Here is a 16,260-nt window from a genome sequence, read left to right as displayed (position 1 = left end):
AGGTGGACTGAACTGTAGCATTCTGTTGATCACAGGATAAAATAAACTACCTTATGTAACTTGTTTTGTAGACTATGAAAATGCTGTGTATATTTTTAAAGTTGTCATCAATTTTATTTCATCTCTCATAGGCATAAAGATAAATTCTTATTTTTGTAATATATTTAAGCAGGGAAGATTTGAGTTTGTTTAATGTTTTCTATGTAATTTTTGTGGAATCTTCAGCTAATATCTTAGAGATGATGTTTCAAAATTGTTTGCTTACATTTGGTTAGATAATATGTTTGGCTTTAAATACATGAATGTGTAGAAGGAAGTTTTATATATCAAACCAGATGTTCACAAAGGTACTTTCCGAGATTAGATATGAAATACTGTATGCTTAGGTCTAGTAGGGATTTGTGGCTGCTTAGGCTTTGTTAGTGCTTGGTGTCAACAGCAGTTGATAAAGTGATCCGTTTGATTTATGTATCTTTTTTGATATGTAAAGATATTCCCTAGGGAAGTTTTACACACTAATTAAGAAATGCATAACAAATTTGACATCTTTTCATAAAAAAACTCAGAAGTGACTTGTTTGGATTTATTTGATAATTCTGAGCTGTTCTTTTCACACAGGAGCCTTCCAGAGCCTCTCATGACCTATGAGTTACACGGAGATTTCATTGTTCCAGCCAGTAAGTATTATGTAAAGGTCGTAGGAACAGTTTTGTAGTTGGTAGTGAGCATAAACTAAAAATTTCCATATGAAAAATTCAACTTGTTGTTACTGCAATTTGTATTAAAAATAGAAATCACTTTAAATGATGTTTGGTCCCTCCCCCCATCCTTAGAAGGCGACTAAAAGGGACAGTATATTCATTCATTTGTTCACATGCATTAATTATTTCCTACTATGTTACTGGATATGTAAAGCCAAGACAGGATTCTTGTCCCCATGAGACAATTCCATAGAAAGTACTGGGCCTTACTTACTCCTCATTATACTACAAAATGTACAATAATGGCATGAGCAAAACACTGAGGGAACACAGAAGTATTTAACTTGTGAAAGTTTGGGGAGATGAGTAGATTTGGAAAGATTAGTAGTTTGGAGATGGCTTCACATAGAGAGATACTCAGATCTAAATTACAGACAGAAGGAATATTATGAGATAATGCCAGAACCCCAAACGGTATTTGATGCAGAGTGACTAGTATGCGATCAAATGTTAAATGAAAAAGGCCTATAGTTGGTGGAATTTTGTGATTGATTTTTTTTGTGAGTCATACTCATTTGAGGTTTTCTTGTTTTCTGTTATATGGCTCACTTTTTATATTTGATGCGTGTTGTTTAATCATCATAGTCTTCTGAAGTACGCTGGTTTTAGGTATTTAATAGTGAAGGAAATGAAGGTTGATACATGTTAAGTAACTTGCCAGATTATAGGGAGCCTTATTTAAAATTCAGAACCCTAGTTCCACGAGTTAAAACCTGCAGCATTGGTTTTCACAGGTGCACTGACAGTAGCTGTAATTGTATTTTCATTTCCTTTTATTTTCTCCTCTTGGATATATTCCATAGTTTAATCTGTTGAAAAACTTGGAGCATTCCCTTTGGGACCAATGTTACTGCTGCCTGAACACTGCTTTAAATGTTACCTTCTTGTGAGGTCCCTGCTCCAGCCAGTGTAAAGGTTCCTCCTGTGTTGCAAGAAGAAGTAGTGTGTAGGCCCTATTAGACTCTACATAGAAAAGAGGCTTTTTCAAAAACTGGGTTCTATTCACTTCTGTTTTCACATGGGGAGAGGATTTTTTCAAAAAGAGAATTTGTGAGATCAAGGGAGTGGGGGAAAATTTTCTCGGCAAAAACTCAAGTAAATGCTTAGTTGTTTTGATTTCTTCCCTGTGGCATTTTTGGCAAACTGGGGAAAGAGAAATTAAACTTAATTGGAGGACAATTGTTTCATGTTGTTTGCCTTGGAGACTGGAAAAAGCAGAAGAGTGCCAATTTTAATCTAGAATCCTTTGAGAATTAGAGAAAGATAAAGTGATTATGGAATACGGTTTTAAATGACCACAATCATTAGTATTATCATCATGCCCCATTACTGATGGCAGTGTTTTTGGAATTTGAATATCAGTGTGTTTTACCAAATGAAGAGGTTCCTAAGAGCTAGGAGCTTACATCTTAAGAGGTAATAAAATCTGTGGTGGTAGAAAGTAAGTTTAAAGAATTTGTTGAAGGCATCTTTGAGCAGAGTGGTGAAAAGGATTGTGGAAGCACAGACAAGATCATCACCTGTTGGACCAGTACCTTGTGTTTCGCTTCCTGACTTTGTGGGAATGCTGCGATAGTCTTCACAGCGATTTGGATAACAGGACGGTCAGACAGAAATACTATTTCTACTGTAATCACTGGCATGGATTTGCACCTAAGTGCCGTTATGGTTGGAATGGGACCTGTAGTAACTTGATTTAATGAGAAAAAGTACATGTATTAAATAGGTGTATTTTAGGGGCCAACGTTTCCAATGTACACTTCAAGTTTTTATTTTAATCTCTTGAGTACCCTTCTCTGCACTCATTGCCTCTTTTAGAGAGTGTGGGAACAGATCTTCCTAATCTTTTGCATATGGACTTTTAAGTATCAAATAAAATAGTTACAGAAATCAGGTGGCCAAAATTAGTCTCCCCTTTTGAATGCCGTTGGAAAATCGGGATTGTGGTTAAGCTGTAATTTTCTGTGAACAGTGAGACAGCTTACCTTGTTTTTGCTCGTGTCTGTTAGCTGAACTGACTGCTAAAATTACAAAGCATCAGCAGTCTTTGTTACCACCTCTCACACCAGCTTGAAAACTAATTTTTGATTCTTCTCAGTCATGTGCAGTGGTTTCCATCTGTTCTGTGGCGATGAGATAGTCTCTTCTCTTCTGCTCTCCCTGCTGAGAGTTCCCAAGGTTTCTCCTGGTCCCATCATTTTCTCTTATCAGTTTCTTTCCTGTCGTTTCCTGTTGTGAATCTCCGTGTTAATTTCTAGGGTTCATGATACAAATATAAATTTCGTTTCTATTTTGTCACCACAAAAGGCACATTTGTTTTATGTTCCTTGTTCTAAAAAAAAGCAACTTACTTCTGTCAAAGGTTGACTGCATTGGAAAAGTTAAAAAATTTTTTTCTTTGAGAAAATTAAGTTAATGTAACTTTCTCCATTAGCTGAATTCCAAACTAAACTTATAAAAGGAACCTAGTAGATGATCCATCTTGGGGGAGACTATAATGGACTTTTGACATGGAAATTTGTAAGACAAAAAGGCAGTTAACTGGTCTATGAGGAATACAAAAGATTGTGTCCACCACAGGAAGGCTAGCAGGCAGGCGTCTAGCTGGATGTCTTACTGCGTGATGCCTGTTACCTTTGAGAATGTTGTGTAAGCCATGATCTGTGTGTCAGCTTTTTGGCCTCAAAGTCCTTGCTGTATCATGTTGGTAAGAGTGGACTCATGCCTCAGGGTTGGAGTCATGGTGCTTAGTACGAGAATGACAACTAAAGGCTGAATGCCTGTTGCATCAGAAGAAAAAAACTCTTCGCTGTCACTTAAACCAAAACACTCATCTTGCTATGTTCTGTGTGCTTTCTTCCTGTAATCAAGTTACTTGGGAAGCAAAATCATTACCACAAAGATCTTTGGTTATTTATCATGAGAAGCATAACTATAATCGGATCCAAGACATTGGTGTTTGCGCCAAGACATTGGTGTTTGCCTAACCAGAATGTTCTCTCCTTTTTGATAAACCTTCCTGGGAAGCAAGACAAAAATCATGTGATTCTTGCTGGGGAAGGGCTCAGGAACCCAGGAATTAAGGGAACTGAATGCTTAGTGGCATGCCTCGCTTTTAGCCTGATGTATTCATTTCACAGTAGATGCGAATGCCATAGGAGAAATGCAACACTTGATGTCTGTTGACTGAAGCCCCTCATCCCTTGGGAAGTGCTTGGATGGTTACTGCTAATGCCTTTCTAAAATTACAGTATCATTGACTTTTGACATTTCAGTATTGAAATAATTTAGCATTTATCTGCCTTGTGTCTTTGATAAGCTGTACGATCACATCTTTTTCAGTTTCTGTTAGTTGGCACAGCATCATAAGCAGATGGACATTACAGTGTGGTAGATGCTGATTTGTAGTTTCACAATTAAAATGCCTTTTCCACTACAGTAAGCTCCTAATTCCCTGGCATATTTCAGGAATTTGGTATTATGATTAATTTAGTATCCTAGTTTTTTTTTTTTTTTTTTTAAGGTAGGCTGGCTCTTCATTCTTTGTCAATCACTAGCAATTAAAATAAAATAAATTGCATTAGCATAAGCAACTTTAGATGACTTATCTTCAAAAACTTTTTTGGAGTACCTTTAAGGTATTATGTTGTAGCTACATAGAAATACTTGCTAATAGAAAGCTCTGATTAATTTCAAAACAAGATAGAGAAAAAAATGGTTTTATTTTAAAAGCCTAGAGTATATTTTTTAAAGAAGAAGAAGAAGAGGGAAAAAGACTTGGCAGGAATGGATGTGTGATTTTAAAATAGATGAGGACGGGCTAGCAGGAGAGGCACTGAAGATAGTGAAAGGTTTTGACTCTATTTTTCAAAATCAGTTTCACTATTTTGAGAAATGAAGAATGTAATTCATAGAGTGTGGGAAACTTCTCTAGCTTGTGTTTCTAAATAATGAATCCTAAAATATTTAAACTAGGTTTTTACTGGAAAAAGATCATTATTAATGGCAAGATAGACTCACAAGTTAGTAGTAGGTTTTTAGTGCAAAGTTTTCCAAAGTTTTTAATTTTTGCAATGTAACATTCTTATCCTCAGTGGTTGTCCTTTTATTCCTTTGGGATTTCGACTATTTTGCAGAGTCTCTGCTTTAATTCTGTTTTTAAAAATCGAAGCTGTGAACTGAAATTGTTACACTGTTTTTATTTTTGCCAGTGTTGATTGGTATCTTGGGTTTTATACCAGATTAAGAACTGAGTTATAATTTATTACCTAATCCTTTAGACAGTTTTGTTTTTGTTTTCAGTGATAAATTCAGTTTGTATCTAGAAGTTTTTTTATGATGTAATACGATTTGACTGTGTTCTTTATGTGCCTTTTAATTTCTTAGCCTTTTTGCATCCTTTCTCTTTAGCAACAACTGTCTTAGTGTCCTCTATTGTAAAGTATCATTTTTCATTCTCAAACACTATTATTAGGGGTGTAAACTGGAACAAACTTCTCTTTACAAACATTGGAAACAATCTAAGTGTTCATAAAAATCAATGGTAAGGTGCTCCATTTAATGATACTGAAAAATGTCCATGATATATTAAATAGGTTATTTAGGCATTTCATTACAAAAAAAAGGAAGGAAAACTCTGCAGGATTTATGCTTAAAATTTACCAGTTTATTTTAGGATGAGGTTTATTATGGGTAGCTTTAAGTGAACTTTTTGTTGAAATGTAACATAGGCTCAAATCAATATACAGCTTAATGAATTTTCACGCATAATCAGATCAAGCAATCAAACATCATCAGAAGCCCTTTCTCATGCCCGTGTGGTCATTATCCACTCCCTTGAAGTGTGATCACTCTCCTGACATTCTAGGTTGGGGCTGCAGCATTTGAACTTTATGTAAATGGAATCAGAGTATATTCTTCTGTATCTGGTTTCTTTTACTCATTTTGTGAGAGTCATTCATGTTGTATGAAATATTCCTTCGTTTTCATTGCATTCTGTTTGAAGATGCCACAATAGATTTATCTGTTCTACTGTTAATGAACATTTGGGTTGTTTCCAGTTTTGGGCTAATAGAACGCTGCTGTGAATATAGGAGTATGTGTCTTTTAAGAGTGTTTATGTGCATTTTTCCTGGTTATATACCTATGAGTGGAATTTTTGGGTCGGTCATAGGGTATGTGTTTGTTCAGCTTTAGTAGATAACTGCCGAACAGTTCTCCAGAGTGGTTGAACCCTTTAACGACTCCCATCTAGTTAGCATATGGAAGTTTCAGTTGCCTCATGTCCTTGCCAAAGCTTAGTATCATTTAAAGCCATTCTAGCAGGTGAATATTACTCTTTCATTGTGGTTTTAATTTCTGTTTCACCGTTACAGGTTTATTCTGTTTTCATAGGTTTTTTGGTCACAGGAATAAATCTTTTGTGAAATTCCTGCCCCAGTCTTTTGCCCATTTGTCTGTTAGATTGTCTCTTTTTTCCCTGATTGGTTTGTAGTTCTTTCTAATCTGATTGCATGCTGTTTCTCGTATATATATATTTCAGATATTTAGTACTTTATACTAAGGTCATTTTCTCTGTGTTGTCCAAGATTTTAGTATTATAAGTATTTAATTTTTGTCATAAGGAAAAAAACTATTATCCTTTGGGGAAAAAAAAAATGTCCCTTTCTTGATCTGCTTTACCTCTCTTTCCCATTCTCGTTTTTTACTTTCTGAGCAAGTGTTCTGAAATCTCACTCTTCACACCTTCTCCGGCAGCTCCCTCTTTGTTTAACCCCCTCATTTTAGTAGAAAGGGACTCTCAGTTGATAAACCTGGTGATACCCAGGGCCCTTCTCCCAGTCTTTCCATTCCTTGACCTCTCCTTAAATCTCGAGTCCATTGGCTGTGCCCAGCCTTTGCAGGTTTCTTCTCAGTTGCCTTCCTGATGACATCGAAGCTCCCTGATCCTCCCACCTCCTCCTCCTCCTCGGTTGCATGGCCTGCTTGTCTTAGCCCTTGACTTCACGTCTCCCTGTACCTCTTTGGAGCCCTTTTCCCCGCAGTGCCCTCAGTTAGCTTTCTGTAGAAGTTGGGCAGCTTTGTCCATGAGCTAGTGGTCACACCTCCTGGAGAACGTTTCTAGCCTTGATCTCTAAAGCCTCCTACTGTTTCCATCTACTGCTAGAGACCAACCATTTGAATGTCACTTCCTCCATTCCCTCCACCATCATCTCCTTCCTCAAGACAGCTTTGGCTGCTATGTTTCTGTCTGTTGGTGGAATTGGCCCTGTTATCAGACAACCCAGATGTGAAACACTGCTCATCTCTGCCTTCTTCCTTCTGACCCACTGCTAGTCTGCTGTTAAAACCTGTCAGTTCTGCTTCTTCCATGGTAGCGCTCAAATAATAATAGTAACATTGGCAGCAACAGTAATAATGGCTAACAGTGATTGAGTGCCCACACGTGCCAGCCACGGAGGCTAAGTGCTTTGTGTATATTATAGCATTGAATCTCATAATGGCCTCTTAAGATACTATTTTCATTTTGCACATGAGGGAACTGAGGCACAGAGAGGTTAGTTAGGTAATTTGTTCAAGACCACTCAGCTATCAGTTAGAAGCAGCAATTCCCAGGTGTAGTGACGGTCCTGACATACAATCTTTTGACTTTACGATGGGCTTATTGGGATGTCCCCCCATTGTAAATCATAGGGCATCTATACTTCTTTGTTCACCTCCCTCTTTGTAGTTCTACCACCTACCTCCCTTTATTTATTTATTTATTTATTTATTTATTTATTTATTTATTTTGAGATGGAGTCTCTCTCTGTCGCCCAGGCTGGAGTGCAGTGGCGCTGCAACCTCTGCCTGCTAGATTCAAGCCATTCTCCCACCTCAGTCTCCTGGGTAGCTGGGATTACAGGTGCGTGCCACCACACCTGGCTGATTTTTGTATTTTTAGTAGAGATGGTCTCACCATGTTGGCCAGGCTGGTCTTGAACTCCTGACCCCAAGTGATCTGCCCACCTCGGCCTCCCAAAGTGCTGGGATTACAGGCATGAGCCACCGTGCCTGGCCACCCCTCCTTTCATTTCTTATTTCTTGTCTCCCAAATAACTGTTCCCTCTTAACTAGTTCTTTTTCCCATTCTAATCCATCCTTTAAAAAAATATGAGGCATATCTTCCCCAAATTTAACTCTATTCATATCCCTTTCTTGCTTTATTTTCACTTGACTAATTTAGAAGCCAACAGTGAGACAACTTCTTCATATTGGCCTTTGCAGACCAGAGGTGGCCTCAGGCTGCCTTTCGTAAGAGCTGTCTCCGCACCGGCCCTGTGCTTTTTGTCATGCTATTTACTGAATCTGGAATGTTCCCCCTGCCTCTCAGTCCTGCCTTTCCTTGAACCCTTCCCCATTCTTCAGGACCCAAACTTCAAGGACTGTCCATTATGAGAGCCTTCCTGAGCTTCCCTGGCCAGCCCTAAGTGAACCTCCAAAGCCACTTCTAACCTTCTTTTCTGTCAGCAGTAAAGTTAGAACCTAATTTTCTTTTGTTGCTTCTTTGACACCTGTGAAAACTAGCAAAATCTTCAATAACAAACATTTTATTGATTTGATAGTTTTCCAATCAAGAACACAATAAAGGGAATTGGGGTACACTGTTAATAAGAGCCACGTATAATAATTCCAAAGTTTGGGGGTTAAGGGAATGGGTTAGTTTCCCAGGGCTGTTGGAACAAAGTACTTACTATTAACCAAGTGGCTTCAAAAAATCGGCATTTATTCCGTCACAATTCTTAGAGGCTGGAAGTCTGAAATCAAGATGTTGGGAGGGCCGTGCCCCCTCTGAAGGCTGTAAGAGGGATCCCTCCTTGCCACTCATAGCTTCTGGTGGTTGCTGGCAGTCCTTAGCATCCCCTTGGCTTGTGGGTCCTTCATTCCAGCCTCTGCCTCTGCTGTGGCAGGACAACCTCCCCTGTGCTGTCTGTACATGGCCACCATCCCTCTCTTTGTTTTCTTGTAAGGACACCAGTCATATTGGACGAAGAGGCCCCACCCTACTTCAATTATGATCTCATCTGAACTGACATCTGCAACAGCTCTCTTCCCAAATAAGGTCGTGTATTAAGCACACCTTTTTATTCTGATGTTTTGACATCCGGGGCCTCACTGACCCGAGGAAACTGCCCCTCTTAGGGCTAGCCAATTCCTGGAGATATTAAACTTCTGCAGACTTTTCACATGGAATTCTCCAATCCAAAACCCCGTGACCCCCCTCCCCACCAGCCTCCTCTGCGAGCCCTTACACTACAGGCTGTATTCTCCTGCCCTTGTGACTTCAGTCCTGAGTGCCAGCAACTAGGGACAGCCCTTGCGCTGTAGTGCCCACTGAAATAATTTAAACCAGCCAGTCCTCAACCTGCGCACCCTGCCTCGCCCATTCTTTCTTGCAGAAACTACAGTAGAGGCTTTGCCCACATTCCCCGTTCTCCCTCTGCTTCTTGATCGACGCTGGTGCTTCCCCACATGGCTCTGCACAACATGCCATGCCGTCTGTTTCTAGGGCTCTGTGAGTCTAAACTTTTCTCTTCCTGACAGTCATTTTCATGCATGCCTTAGCATACCTGATGACATTAAATCCCACGTAGAGTTTAAAACAGCCACACTCTGAGTTCTAAGGGCTAGAACTTCAACATACTTTTTTTGGGGGGGGGGAATCCAGTTCAACCTGTAACACGGAATAGGTTGTTTGCTTATATTTGACTTGTATTCCATTGTGGCGTGACCCAGTGACTAGACCCCATCGAGTAAACGACAAACAGACATGAAACGCAGCATGTCGGAAGGAGAAGCTTAGCAGCTGTCCATTCTGTAATATAAACCAAGGGAAAGGCACCGATTGCAGCCACACTGACATTAGCTCATTAGGGGAGGCACGAGAAGATTCATCATAAGGAGAAAGGTTTTTTTTTTTCCTTTTAAAGATGGCAAAATATGTTTACATGCTCCGTGTTTGATAATCTTGAACAGAGGAGCTGTTGTCATTGTTTGCTTGGGAAATATATTTGATTCTGAGTTCTCTACTAACTATTGTTTTCTTTTTCTTTTTCCTTTTTTGTTTTTTGGAAGAAAGCGGCAGCCCAGAATCTCGGGTTAATGCGATCCATTTCTTGGTACACAAACTGCCAGAGAAGAATAAAGAGATGTTGGACATTTTGGTGAAACATTTAACAAAGTAAGCCTCTTTTTCTTCACTTTGCTCTGGGTGCTGGGTCGTGCTCTGGGATTTGTGATGGGTGGAACTGGGGACCACACCTGGAAGGGCAGGCTGTATGTTTGACTCATTGTGTGTATTTTGGACAAGACTGTTGAAATATGCTTTCATGAAGTTGTATAATTATTTGCTTAACATCTCTGCCAGCAACTCAGGGTTTGATTTGAAGTGAAATAGGAGAATGTTATACATTACCCTATACACAGATTCTGGAAATGTGAATATAAATTTGTTAGAATATTTAGCTTGGTTTCACACCTACCTAACTCTAAGTTTGAACATGTCCTTTAAGTTGACTTAATTCAATAATGGGTAGTTATTTTATAGATTTCATTCTCTTTTCCTCCTCCTCTTAAAAGTCAGCAAAATCGAATCAGGGGAGAAATTATCCCTTTCTTTAAGTATACAGATCATTCTAACTAGAATTTTAGAGGTGAAAGGAAGCTGAAGAACGCTGTATTTTAGAACCTTTATTTTACATGGAAAGAAAATGAAGGACAGAAGATACTGTGATTTGCCAAGGGTCCCACTGCTAGTTTAGCTATTTATTCGTTTGGTCAGCAAATATTTAGTGAATGCCTTTTTTAGGTGCTAGTGGATACATAGTTGAATAAGATAGTCTAAGTCCCAACTTTCATGAAGCTTACTTTCTAAGGGGAAAATATGAAAAACAGATTACAAATGAAAATATAAAATAGCTTCAGATGATAAGTGGCAGAAACACAAAGCAGAGTAAGGGGACAGAATATATTGAGTGTGAGACTATAAAAATTGTTATTATGCAAAGGCTTTTTGAAGGTGGTATCTTTGAGTTTAGACCTGAATAAAGTTGCAGGGCTGCTGAGAACAGTTGTCTAGGTGATTGACTGCACAATGATACTGGGCTGAAGGAGTGATTGTGGGTGCTCTGACCAAACTTTGCATGCTTTTACAAGGGTGCTACACAGTCTAGTATTCCTTGGAAGCAAAAGTATAATATTCTGGGGAAAGAGTGAGTTTTCTAAGAAGAGGGGAACAGTAAACTAAGGCTTTTGGGGGAAGCAAGCTTAGCACCTACAATTGGCCCTTTGTGAGTTCTGCATGAGCAGATTCAACCAGCTGCTGATCAAAAATACAGTATTCCCTGTGGACTTGAGGGTTGATTTTTTTTTTTTTTTAAAAACCGTGGGTTTCCTGGGTTGACTGTAGGACTTGAACATCTGCAGATTTTGGTGTCTGCAGGGGTTCTGACATCAATTCTCAGGGGATACAGAGGGCCGACTGTACATGGAATTATTAAGAAAGCCATTGTGGTTAGAGTAGAGCACCAAAGAAAGGGAAGTAAAGGGGTAGGCAGCAGCGTCTGCATGGAGAGTTTCTCAGATCTGGTTATTTCAGAGGTAGATGTTGAGGACAGTTAAGTCTCTTGACCCCTTGTTGTTAAGGAAATACAGAGTTGCAGACTATTTACAGTCCACAATTTTTGCTCCTTTGGTTAAACAGATTCCTCCCCCCTTACCAATTTCAGTGTTTCAAATCACTCCAAGCAGAACCTGATGACCGTGGCAAACTTAGGAGTGGTGTTTGGACCAACTCTGATGAGGCCACAGGAAGAAACTGTCGCTGCCCTCATGGACTTGAAGTTTCAGAATATTGTTGTGGAAATCTTAATTGAAAACCATGAAAAGGTAAAATTCTTTTTTTTTCTTTTCTTTAAGAGATTTTGTTTTTGGCTTGTCGCCATGTACTACACAATGATCATCTTAGATTTCCCTTTTCTCTCTCTCTGTTTTAAAAAAATTCTTTTATCCTCACTATGATGAACTTGGTTCTCAGAAGTTCTCATTGAGCTTCTATCTTCTGATGGAGTTCCATAAATGTGAAATTTATCTGGTCTTTTCTTATCTCACTGGTTTAATGAAGAAGCATTTAATCCAGATGCAAGTGAGTATCAAGGCAATTGTGAACTGTTTAGGACTTCTGTTGCTTTTATTCCCATCTTTGGATTTCTCACTCAAATTCCATGTGGCACAGCAACTCTGTACTCTTGAGCAAGTTAGGGCTTTGCAACTTACAAGAGAAAATAAGGCAAATAAGGTTGAAAGGATGTGAGATGGGGCCAGAAGACCATGAGCATCATTGAGAGTAGGGGTTGAGGGGCAGCAAGGCCAGCCCCTGCTCTGCACCTGGGAAAGTTGCCTGCCTTCCAAAGAATCTTTCTGGTTATACCTAGCTATTGTGAATGGCACATAAAGGAGGCGAAGTTGGGGAAGGGTGAACTCTTCAGATAGGCTTAGGCATTGCATCTGGGCAGCAGGGAAGGGTACATATTCCTGGGGTGTGGTGGATGGGGTTGACTCAGGAGATCCACGTTGGGGTGAGCAGAAACTGCTTTAATATACTCTTCCCTCCCACCAAACCCACTCGACATATTAACTACTAGAAATAAGTACTGTTCATGATTGTCACTTTGGGGTCACTTTCCCAAATTACTGTTATTTTCTCCTTGATTACATATTGTCTATGGCTACTCTTACAATACAACAAAAGAGTCTGGTAATTACAACAGAGACCAGATAGCCCGCAAGGCAAAACTATGTACTGTCTGGTCCTTTACAGAAAAGCCTTGCATATCCCCCAATCTAGAGCAATAATTTTCAACCCCGAAAATCCACCTGAGGGACTTTTTTAAGTGGCTACATAGCTGTGTGTATTCTGTTAAATTTTTGCCTTCCCAAGAATTGTGATAAGCAGCCAGCAAGAAGATCTGCTGATTTAGGGAGGAAGTGTCTCTTCTTAAGAACTTAGGAGAGGACTTCAGTCTGGAACATGAAAGAAGTTTTCATTAGTATTTGAGAAGGTTTTGTTCATAAGAGTTAAAACATTTCTCATTTTAATAAACAAATGAGTGACTAAGCATTCTGAGAGTATGACATTTGTTGATGTTAGGGTTGGCCCATGCCAGTTTGTGTTTGAATTCAGAATTGCAAGGAGCTGGTGTCTATTCAGTTTAGCTGGGCTTCGTTTATAAGTAGGGATGCGATAATCTATGAGGGAACATATGGAAAAAATGGTTTCAGGATGCTCTTGGAGTGCTGTTCTCAATAGGACCACCTTGAGGGCCTGCCTCTCTCCCGCTGTCTCAAGCCCCCTCAAAGTAAAGCTTCCACTTATTAAGAAAGATGATGATGGTGACTCATAGCTAAAAGTGTACTTTTATTTTTATAAGGATGTAAATATAGTTTTTAAAAACACTTATTCTTTAGGGCAGTACTTTTCAATCTTCTTGAGATCACAGACCACTGAGAAGCTGACAAAAGTTATTAACCCTTTTGTTAGTAACCCAGATAAATGCACATAAATCCTTCTTTCCCCTTAATTGTTTTAACAATTTCAGTGGGCTCACCTGCATTCCTGAATCTGTGGACTGTAGGTTAAGTATTTCTGGTTTAAAATGAATAATCTCTTAAGTGACTTGCTTTCTTACTTGTTTCTCTATAATCAAGGGGAAACATGACTTTAAAAAACACATTATTTTCTTCCAAGAATTTATATATATATATTTTCCTTCATTCAGTCACCCGTAGATGAGCACTTTGCTAATAACATTCCTGACTTCTGCCTCTAAGATAGGGAGCTGGAAAACTCTTAGAATGCTTGGTCATTCATTTGTTTATTAAAAGGTTTTTTAAAATTGAGATTGCATCATATGCCAGACATGTAGTAGGTGCCGGATGTGCAGATGAATGTTCCAGCTCTTGTGGGAAAGCAGGTCGTCATCTGGGGGCGGAAGCCATGTTTGGGGACTTGGATCCCATAAACGTACCCCAGTCTAACATGTTACATAACTTATTTTCTTACTTGTCTATTTCTCCCTGCTAAGATCTTTGAGGCCAGAGATCTTTTTGTCGACTTATAGTAATACCTGGTACATATTAGGTGTTCAGTTAATATTTATGGAATGAAATAATGAATTCAATACATTTTGAAGGGGTTGGAGGACTGGGAAGAGACAGGCAAACAGAAATGTAGTCCCTTTGGGGAAGGCATAGCAGGAGTATTTCTTGGGTACTTGTTGCATTGGCTGTTTGCTGGAGCAGTTGCAGCTTGTTGCTAATGTTGGTTCTCATGGAACAGATACGCTTGAAAGCTGATTGGGGATTTTCTTTACCATTATGGTAAAAGAAGCTTGTTTATGGGTGTAAGAATTTTTGTTTTGCCTTTTTTTTTTTTTTTTTTTTTGCCAGTGGTTGTGAATTTATGCCTCCTTTTATGATCCTGTCAAACTGTCATTAAGCCTCATTAGTGTGCATTTAATCCATCCAGACAGCTCATGGAAAGATGGCTACTATTCAGTTTTAGAAAGAAGAATAATTAGACTACAAGCTTTGAAACAATGTTACAGTAGCTCAACAATCATTTGATTACATCCTAATTAGGAAACTTTTATGCAATTTATTTGTGAAAATGCTGGCTCTGGGTCTTGGTCTTGGATAAAAGGATCTCCGTTTCATGCTGCAACTGCCTGTTTTCTTCCCTTTTTGAAACTGGGGAGATAAGTACATGATTTGTCTGCTGGGAAGCAGATAGTGCCGCTTTCACCTTGTTAATAAATTTTGCAGGAATTTTCCAGTAGCGTTGGCGAGCCAGTTATAATAGTTACAGCAGACGAAAGTGGCCTCGCTCTCAGAGCTTTATAGAGCTAAGCAGAGGTCTTTCGGTTTTCCTTCTCTTCCTTTTCTGTGGCTAGATAGTTCTATGAATGCACAGCCAACGTTAATTAAGTGCTCAGGCTTTCTATTCAGAAGGGAGGAATGGACATCGAGTTTCAGATTCTTCACTGTGTGCGTGGGTTTAGGGTCGGAAGCAGGGTTGTGTGGCAGGGTTGGGGGGTTAGAGATGGGGGATGTCAGTCTGGATTAGTTAACAGTTCTGAGAACCTAAATTTCCCCATTACCTCGCCTTGTCTCTTCCATTTCATCCTTGTACACTTCTCCCACTCCTGGCTCTTAGTTCCTGCTCAGTTGGACTTCACTGCAGAGTCCAGGCTCTGCTCTGAGGAAGAATATTTTTGCTGACAAGGGTGCTTGTGCAGAAAAACTTCATATGGATGTTTGGGTCTATGTTAGCCACAGGTTTCCCTGACAACTGACTTAAGTGCACCCTCCAGAGGATCCTAACATTTGACTGTAGAGTGGGGGAGGGAAGGATCTAGTCCCTCTTAGTGTTTCAGGACAAGATGAAAACAAGAGAGGGAGTAAGGACAGGAAAAGTTTAAAAGAGTAGTCTGAGAAAGGAAAACATTACAGTAATGGATGAGCGGGGCAAAAAAGGAGGGTTAAACTGGGGGAGGAAAGGAAGAGGCCTATGTGTGTCACTGAAAGTGACTCTGACGGGCAAAAATGACAAGAGAAGGAAGTCATTTTCTTTTCCTCAGTTATTTGTTTTTCCTCCCTAGGAATGGGAAAATTGTTGACTCCAGGAAAGTCAGTACAGCAAAGAAGAAACTTCAACATGTAATTAAAGCAAGATTGCTCTAGATGAATTTTGGAGTTAGAAAAAGGCCCCTAGTTAATCTGCTTTGGAGATCACAATTTTTCCTAGCCTCCTTGCTGTTTTTATAAATCTGTATATGCTTTATAGGAGACTTAATCCATATGTTTTAGCTTTATTTACACATAATAAAGATGTGGGCTGAGCACGGTGGCTCACGCCTGCAATCCCAGCACTTTGGGGGACCGAGGCGGGTGGATCACCTGAGGTCAGGAGTTCGAGACCAGCCTGGCCAACATGGCAAAACCCTGTCTCTACTAAAAAAAAGTACAAAAATTAGCCAAGCATGGTGGCAGGCGCCTCCTGAGGCAGGACAATTGCTTAAACCCAGGAGGCGGAGGTTGCAGTGAGCTGAGATTGTGCCACTGCATGCCAGCCTGGGTGACAAGAGCGAGATTCCGTCTCAAAAAAAAAAAAAAAAAAAAAAAAAAAATTAAAAAAAATAAAAAGTTCCTGGGCCAAAATATTATCAAGGTCTTTCTTCCTTTGTAAATGAGAAAATTTTGTTTCCCAGGTGGCAAAGGGTGCTGTGAACTTTTCAAGGATTTTCGAATTGGGGTTGTGCCTTAGGATTTGTGAGTTTTGCATAAGTTCTGTTCTTAACAGAGTATACTTGTCATGCATTAATTTGGTGCATTTTTTTCCCCCAGTGCCTGCTGTGAGTCATTCATGGTGTGAGATTTGGGGGAAGTAAAGACAGTCCAGTAG

General features: G+C 39.5%; 1 protein-coding gene across 1 annotated transcript in view; it reads left to right on the top strand.

Moving 5' to 3' along the window:
- The window catches only part of ARHGAP10 (Rho GTPase activating protein 10), a 333,033-nt gene that overhangs the window by 219,437 nt on the left and 97,336 nt on the right, over positions 1-16,260 (top strand). Inside the window, exons 16-18 of the mRNA XM_023227376.1 lie at positions 619-677; positions 9,876-9,981; positions 11,528-11,687. Of these exons, the coding sequence (XP_023083144.1) occupies positions 619-677; positions 9,876-9,981; positions 11,528-11,687 (325 nt within the window). The remainder of the gene's footprint in view (positions 1-618; positions 678-9,875; positions 9,982-11,527; positions 11,688-16,260) is intronic.

Source organism: Piliocolobus tephrosceles, chromosome 3 (assembly GCF_002776525.5).
Source record: "Piliocolobus tephrosceles isolate RC106 chromosome 3, ASM277652v3, whole genome shotgun sequence".
Lineage (NCBI taxonomy): Eukaryota > Metazoa > Chordata > Mammalia > Primates > Cercopithecidae > Piliocolobus > Piliocolobus tephrosceles.
Note: the sequence above shows the minus strand (reverse complement) of the source record. Positions and strands in the feature narration are given on the sequence as shown.